Below are 8,765 nucleotides of genomic sequence, written 5' to 3'. Positions count from 1 at the left end.
TGTATATGAAGTCCGTAAAGTGTGAACATGCACGAATATAACGTATCAATTGAGATATGTAAACACCATACGACGGAGCAGAGGGTATACTACTGCTGAGAAATGGGAAATTGATAATTGGGAAGTTAAAACATCCCGTTTGTCATAGATTTTAGTGTGAAAATAGTCTGAACTGTTTTTACCATCTTTGTTTTATTTCCAATTGTCACGATTTCACTGAGTGTAGCGGGTAGTACATGCATAGCAGAAGACGACTACCATGTCACCGCTCCGGTCTGTATCCTTTTGGCTGATTTTTAGTCAATTCGGTTGTATATCTGTGATGTATGTTTACACAATTTTGGCAGATGGATCCTTTTTATTGTCACCTGAACTTCCTATTGTGTCTGTTTGGGTAGTTCTCTAATTTGGTCAATATATAACGGAACAATAAACAACTGTCATACAATTGCAAGGTTTAGCTAGCTATATAACTAATTTAACCCAACATTTTCTTTGGAAAATGCATGTACCAACTCAGGAATATGACAGTTGTTTTTCATTCCTTATGTTTGTTGATAAAGTTGATTTTGTCAGTTTTTATGACATTTTTATGAATTTACCCCAGGGTTCGTTATTTTTGTAAAGACTTTTTTTAGTTAATGTGTTTCTCTCCTGTTTTTTTTCTGCTACCATGATTTTTATCTTCCTAGTGGATTAATGAGACCAGTGACTTTAGATTTTATTTTTTTCTAATTGTTTTTTTTTTTTTTAGTTTCGGTTAAGACGCGCCTTAAATCACTTTTCATTTATTTTTTTTATTATTATTCCGTCTTCACGAGGTTCTAAATACATTTGTTTTTCTCTTATATTGTGTTTTGTGTCTATTGTTTTTGTGTTAGTTGTTTTGGTTTTTGGTTTTTTGTGTGCTTCTTACCAATCTATTGAGTTATTTGTAACTGATTTTCACAGTTTGTTATTTTTTTTGCTGTCCAAAATAAGGGTAGGATTTTATCGGTCACAAACATATTTATCTCTGCCATATTCTTAATCTGCCTGACACAAGCTTTGAGCCTCTAATTCAGTGGTTGTCGATGGCTAATACCTGTCTTATTTGTTTTTCGTAAATTGTATAGTTATAAAGTAGGTCGTAAGTTTTCTTGTTTGAATTGATTCTCATATTACATGTCGGGGTCTTTTATACACGGTGTGGGTTTTTCCCATTGTTGTGGGCGATAAGGTCATATATAATTTCTTATATTCACGTCATTTTAACTTTGGTGGATAATTGTCACATTGCCAATGATATCACATCTACTGATCTGTATACTGTACTGTGTTGTCGAATGTTTTTTTTCCCCCACTTTTGATTACTTAAGTGTTATTGCTTGAACATCTGGTTTTTTATGAGGCTTTGTAAATTTCCGGACTATATAACGTATAAATCTGTAATTGACTATCATTGGCTTTTTTAAATAGATTGAAACTAAAGAGGAGATACGAATTTAAAAAATGCCCGTTAAACCAACTGAAAGGTGATGTACCTATCGAGGACAGAAGCATTGTCACCAGTTGTTTGTTTCTATGAGATGAATGAGTGTGTGTTGCAATTGTTTGTTACTTCTGTTGAATTCATCAAAAAGTGTGGATATTCGGGAGGACAAATTTATTTTGCGATTTGACTGCAGCTGATGTCTCATTGATAAATGATTCACATCTCTTTTAATTCATAGACATTATGAAAGTAAAAGAAAAAACACAAAAGAAACATAAAACTAAGAAAAAAATGTTACTGTATTGGATACATAAACTTCCGCATAACAATATAAAACTGTATGTATGTACAGCGCACTAATTACAATATTTAACAACTGTTGTCGCTGATGACGCCCCCGAAGCAGAAAACCGCACGCCTCGGTCTCATTTCCCAAATTTGCTTTGCAGGCGATACAAAAGTAATCTAAGACATCTTTTTAATAAAAAAAATATCTAATTAAACACTAACATTATCAGAAAGAGCGATAAAACGTTGAAGTCGTGCTCAAGAAGGTTTACTCTTGTGTCCGGCCGGTGATCATATATGATATACTGTCTTCTTCTTTACTCTGCAAAGTTTGCATTGCAATGTTATAGACTTCGTTAACTTCTGGTTCGTTGTGTTTGCTTTTCAAACTGTTATTGCTGCAAAAGTCAATAAATTCTGGAATCTCTTTAGAATGATGTATTAATGCTTCTGCAATTGTTTCAATGTACTCATAATCAGCATTTAGAATAATTCTTGTCTTCACTATATCTTTTATTGTTTCTTTTATGCATATTATTTTTTTCTGTACATTGTTCTTTTCTTTTTCTAAATTTTTTAATTCTGCTGTCGCGCACGTTTGATCATTTCCTGTTGGAGTTTTGAAGGCCTGAATTCTTAATTCAAACTCTTCGATTTGTTTTCGATATGTTAAATAGTTGTCTATGCTATTATATTCGTCCTTTTTCTCTTCACAAAACATACGAAATATTTCATTTATTACATTGACTACTGTTGTCTCATTACAGTCATCAAGAATATCAATGAATCTTTGTTCAAGATCACCATTTTTCCAATAAAAAGTGGATTCGTTTCCATTATTCTTTTTGGCGTCTTCATTTCTTGTTTTCTTTTTAGCGTCTTCATTTAGTGTTTTCCTTCTTGGGTTTTCATTACTTAGTTTCGTTTTGGCGTCCTTTTTACTTGTATTCCTCTTGGCGTCTTCATTACTTGTTTTCTTCTTTGTGTCTTCATTGCTAGTTTTCATTTTGGTGTCTTTATCGATGGTTGTCTTTTTTGTGTCTACAATTTTTTTGTCTTTTGCGTCTTCATCATACAAAAGGTATATTTCTTTTTCCATCTCTTCGCAAAATCTCTTCTTTTGAGGTCCTTTCTTACAACCTGCGAGTTCGCGAATATCAGTTGCCAGAAGAAAATGTTTTTGTTCAGTCGAAATTCTTCTGTGCTTCTTAATTTTATCATCATGAATAAGCAAACGGATTATAGCCTCCACAATTATTTTGTCAGTTTTACCTTCTACGAAAAGAATGCGAGACGAAAAAAGCAGATTTTTCATTTCTTCAGAATGATCACTTTCACACAACTTATAATATTTTTTTGGTACTTTGCAGATTGAATGACAGATTGTTTCATTCCGAATTGATTTTGACGATACAAATGTTCTTGACATGGCCCATTTGTCAATCAACGAAGGATTGTGGGTTATAATTAGAACGGTTTTACCCGAAATACGTCTCAGAATAAGGTCCCGCAATTTTTTTATCATATGAGGATGCATACCATGATCTGGTTCCTCTAAAGTTATCGTTGAGTATTCTGTGTGTGAAAGTATTAGGGCCAACTGCTTTGCTTCAATTATACCTTCTGGTGTTTTCAAAAGTGGCTTCGGTGGCAAATCTTGTCTTTCAGAATTACTGACTAGAATTTTGTCATTATCTTTACTGAATTTGTAAGGATATACAATATGTTCAGAAAATTTTGCCTCTAGCTTTTCATCAACCTTTTCGTTATCTAGAAGATGCCATAAAATTTCTGCACGGTCGCATGCCTTTTTATAATTATATTCTCTATTTTCATGCTTGTTATACTTGCTCTTTGTCCATTGAAGTGGACCAATTGATCGCATTGGTAATATACCAGTATAACCCTTTTCCAACCAATCATACAGTGTATTCAAGGTTTTTATGGCTTCTTGAGAGGTAGATTCAAATTTGTACGGAATCATGTCAAAGAAATTATGTATTTCATCTTTTTTGCTGTCAATATCCTTTATCTTTTCATCTTTTGTGCTGCCACTATCATTGATCTTTCCATCGTTTGTGCTGGCACTATTCTTCTCCTTTTCATCTTTTGTGCTGTCACAATTCTCTACCTTTTCATCTTTTGTGCTACCCCTATCCTTTACTTTTTCATCCGTTTCATTGCCACTTTCCTGTACCTTTTCATCTTTTTTGCTGACACTATCGTCTACTTTTTCATCTTTTTTGGTGTAACTATTGATTACTTTTTCTAATACAGATGTCTCCAGTGTTACTTCTTTGCATCCAATTTGTACAAGTTCCTCTGTACTACAACCATAAAGTCCAATACATTTCTGTACGAAGGTCTGATATGACTGCCCATTTGATGTTGACGAGATAACTTTGTAATATTCAAATTCATTTGCTTTGCCATTTCTACTATTCCTGACGAAAATGCATGCAAGGATCTCTTTCGGTTGTTGCATGCAATCAATATTAATTGAAGGATAACGTTCAGGTATTTTGAAATGACAAACAGCATACGCTAATTCGTTTTTATTCAACACAGAAGTTGTTGATGTATTAATGTTGTTGGAATAACATCGGCGAATTAATTCAAAAACAGCAGTTTTTCCAGTCGAATTGCCTCCGATGATAAAATTAGTACCGTCTTCAAACACAAGTCTTTGTTCCTGATTAAAATGAACAAAATTGTGAAGTGCGATCGATCGTATCATGGCTAACAAGTCACGCTGCAAACAAAATTTATTAAAACTGTAACACATCTTCCTCAACTAATATAATACATACAGTGTTGCAACATTTGACACATTAACAATCATTATATGCATGTAACTGGATGGTTTTGTATTGCATAGTTGGATTAATGTCTTTTGTTTTAAGTCTTAACGTCTTTCCTTACTCAGTTCGGTATGAATTTACAATTGTGTCTCAATATGACATGAAATATTGATGCATATGTATGGTTTTCTAGGTTTTGCAATTTTGTCCATAATTTAACACTTTTTTTAGATATCCTCGGTCTATTTCAATAACTTTAAACCTGTTTTAAAATGTTTGCGTTATGAAAGATACCAGCAACAAACATAGAAAAACAGAAACAACATAAGGTTGTTCTTCTCTTGTTAAGGTAGCACTACAGTCAGAATTTTCTGACTCAAACCAACAGTCTTTAAAGATTAATTTCTACAAAACTACTCAATGGATTTTTAAAATCTTTAACTCATTTTAAAGCTGAAATATTACTCTTTCTTAATCCATAGTATTTATTTTTGGTATGATAAATCTCAAAATATAGCTCATTAATTGCCAAAAAAGTGGTCTTCCAACTTGGATGGAAATGGCACATTCAGGTCAAATGGTAGTAAAAATTTGTTTTCATCCCTTTAATCAACCGTATACAAACTGCGTGTCTCGGATTTTTGATATATGCCTCCAGTAAGAAGATATATTGATTTAACTGCTGGGTGCCAAACCTCATTTTACCTTTCATCTTTGGAGACCTATAAACTCATTTAGAAACAAATTATCCAAAAACTGGGACATGGTATTGTAGAAAATACTCCCTTTAATCGCATATATCAAAGTCAAGCCAAAGGGGTTACCCATAAAGTTTATTTTTTCATTTTTTCCTAACAAATTTCATGAAAAATTGTTCTGAGAAATGACCTAAAAACGGAATTTCCCTCTTAGAACCCCTATAAATGCAACATAAATACAAAAATTCTACTTGGAACACCCCAGGAGTGTTCTGACACCATTACTTTATCAATAGAACCACAAACTTTGTCTCTTTGATGCTCTAATGCTGTAAATTTTGCATTATGTGTGGCACTGTGCAACACTAACTTGGCATTTGGCGGGAGTTTGACGTCACAAATTTGACCAATATCTGTGATGTAGTAATTAAATATAGACAAAGATCCGCCTCTGTCCAGACAGTCTAAGATAAGAGAATAACAGGATTGACCAGCTGCAAAGAATCAATATTTAAGATCATTGTTCTCACTATAAAGAATAATTTTCATTTGTATTTTAAAAAGAAATATACTATTACTGAAATTAGCTAGAACATTAAAATTGTGCATCAAAAGACATGTTCATAAAAAGATCCAAGACCATCCACTTCTTTAAAAAAAAAAGACACTTCCACACAATTTTTGAGTTTTATGGAATTGAAAAATTTCACATAAACTTAAAATTGGTTAAAATCCCTAAAACTGTATTTAAATGTAGAAGACCAAATAGAAGAAATTTGTACAGGCAGTCAGAGGCTTTCAGAGATACTTTCACACTCTTTTCCATATTTTTTTTAATTTTTTGTAGATTTTTTCCTTTTCATATCTTTTTCAATTTCTCTGTTTATAAACATGTTATATAACTTACTTTTGTTGCAATTCAATGAAATAAGACCACAATATTTATCTTGCGGTCAGGGATTAATAGCTGAACACTGGTATCAACAGATGATTGACATATTAGCCCCTCCCAAATGCCTATATATTTAGATTAATTACCATGTGCTTTTATTTACATAAGTTCATTATCAATTTACTCCCTGTTGTGATATGATAATGACTTTGGGATCTTTACAAACTGTGTAGAATAATACTTAATTCAAAATTATGTGATAAAAGAAATATCTTTAATAAATCATTGTTTAACTGTAGTGCTACCTTAAATGGTTAGTTCGATAAAACTATCTATTGATAATTTCTTACCAGTCCAATAATATACTATATAGATGACAAAAACACGGGTGTGGTTCTGTAACTGTAACACTGCTGGTGGCTATCCTGTATCTGCCGCAGTCAGTTCTTTATCGCCTGTCTTTCATTTTTGAAATGACGAAGTCATTTTTGTAACCAGATATTTCTTTACAGAAACAATCAATGGATTGTCACAGCTGCTCTGTAATAAATATTATTGCATTGATTACATATTGATTGTAAATACAATACTCAAACTAACGGCCTATATCATTTTACTATTGTATACGGGTATTTACTTAAAATTACTTATATTCTATTCAAACAAAATTATAAAAGGTCAAATAACTTATTAAGTCGATAATCTGTTGTGCACTATGGTGAAAAATAAATATTATTGCATTGATTTCATGTTGATTGCAAAAACAAAACTTATATTGATATCCTATATCATTTTCAGTACATTGAATATGATAAAATAAGGATACAAATATAGAGAGACAAGTCATTCTAAATTACAATTTCAAACCAATTTCAACACGAGGAAAGCGAATGTCAATCAAAACTCTAGAGTCGATAACCGATACACAATTGACAATACTTGTGAGTTTGTCGGACAGTCCTTATGATAGATTTTCAATTAATTGGCCTTTTCATTCTCGTGCTGTTTTTCTTTTACTTTTAATGGACTTTAATGAATATAATTAATTTGGACAAACTGCATGATGATGTAGAAGGACCATGCTTAAAAGAATTGTTTCCGTTATCTATGATGAGTTTGTTTTCTACCTGTGCATGGAGAAGTTTTAGATCAAAGGAGAAGATAATGAACTGAAGGTCCAAGCAACGAGCATAGCAAAACAGAGCCAACATTAAATATTGGTTTTCCCTTCTCAGGCTAAATGATGGCCGACCTCTTATATTCTTCAAGTGATCAATATTCACTCGGTTAGTTTGGCATTTGCTGTCTATTGATAATTTCTTACCTGTCCAATAATATACTATATAGATGACGAAAACACGGGTGTGGTTCTGTAACTGTAACACTGCTGGTGTTATCCCTTAACTGCCGCAGTCAGTTCTTTATCGCCTGCCTTTAATTTTTTCAATGACGAAGTAACTTTGTAACTAGAAATTTCTTTTTAAAGAAACAATCAATTGATTCGTCGCAGCCGCACTGTAATAAATATTATTGCATTGATTACATATGGATTGTAAATACAATACTCAGACTAACGGCCTATATCATTTTCAGTGCATTGAATAGAATAAAATAAGGATGAAAATATTTCATATCTTAGAGAGATAGAGAGAAATGTATTAAACACATTCTAAATAATAATTGAAAACAAATTCCATCATGACGAAAGCTGATGATGGCCGACCTCTATATTCTTAACGTTTTCAATATTAAGTCAGTTGGATGGGCATTCCCTGTATATTGTTAATGTCTTACCTGTCGAATAGTATATTATTAAACTGGCAAAATAACGGGTGTGGTTCTGTAACTGTTACACTGATGGTGGATATCCTATTGTATCTACCGCAGTCGGTTCTTTATCGATCGTCTGGTTTTCACTTTTTTGAATGACGAGTGATTTTTTGTAATAAGCATATTTACCTTTTTACCGAATCAATAAATGGATATGTCACTGCTACACTGCAGTAAATTTAATTGCATTGATTACGGACATATTATATGTCGACTGAAAAAACAATAATCAAATTACCGACCTATATCATTTTCAGTCATCTTTTAAATCGGTGTTTCAGAGTCCATGGGCATTTCTGAATTATTTCTCTTTCCTATCTCTATATATTTTATGTGAGTTCGCATCTGTGCATGAAATGTTGACTTTTTCAATACACTTTTATTGCAATTTTTAGACATGTTTTTGTCTTTTGATTTGTATGTTGTCCTTGCGGTTCTTTGTCGTTTGCCTTTCGATTTTTTCAATGAGGCCTAAACCATCGAATCATTTTTATTTTGAGAAAAGTACTTTTATAGATCTATATATATATATATATATATATATATAAACGCCTAAAAAGTGTACACAACAACACCAATAACAAAAAAAAGGAACTATAAATGTAATTATTTATAAATATTTCGGATAACAGATATCCTTCATCAGTAAATATGATTGTGATGTTGAATGAATCATATATCAGTCTACTTAAATTAAACTATAACAATCTTGAAATTTATACAATAAAAAAGTCAAACCGAACATCAGGTAAGACGCTTGCACAATTCTAAATATGTGTTAA

The 8,765-nt window shown here is 32.1% G+C and overlaps 1 protein-coding gene across 2 annotated transcripts; it reads right to left on the bottom strand.

The window, feature by feature from the left end:
• Positions 1–1,938: 1,938 nt before the first annotated feature.
• LOC127710122 (uncharacterized) lies at positions 1,939–8,086 on the bottom strand. Of its 2 annotated transcripts, none has more exons than XM_052215871.1 (4): positions 7,948–8,086; positions 7,478–7,668; positions 6,504–6,693; positions 1,939–4,514 (listed from the first exon to the last, which is right to left on the bottom strand). In XM_052215871.1, exon 4 carries the CDS (start codon positions 4,497–4,499, stop codon positions 2,031–2,033), a length of 2,469 nt encoding a protein of 822 aa, XP_052071831.1. In that variant the 5' UTR covers positions 4,500–4,514; positions 6,504–6,693; positions 7,478–7,668; positions 7,948–8,086; the 3' UTR covers positions 1,939–2,030. The 2 variants fall into 2 exon arrangements, with proteins under 2 accessions (XP_052071831.1, XP_052071832.1); XM_052215872.1 differs by having other exon boundaries at positions 1,939–4,454.
• Between the last annotated feature and the right edge of the window lie 679 nt (positions 8,087–8,765).

The sequence above is a fragment of the Mytilus californianus genome, unplaced genomic scaffold (assembly GCF_021869535.1).
Source record: "Mytilus californianus isolate M0D057914Y unplaced genomic scaffold, xbMytCali1.0.p SCAF_7, whole genome shotgun sequence".
NCBI classification, from domain to species: Eukaryota; Metazoa; Mollusca; class Bivalvia; order Mytilida; family Mytilidae; genus Mytilus; species Mytilus californianus.
Note: the sequence above shows the minus strand (reverse complement) of the source record. Positions and strands in the feature narration are given on the sequence as shown.

Excerpts from the sequence above, each read along its gene's own strand:
- LOC127710122 (XM_052215871.1), bottom strand. The coding sequence starts at position 4,499 with ATGATACGATCGATCGCACTTCACAATTTTGTTCATTTTAATCAGGAA.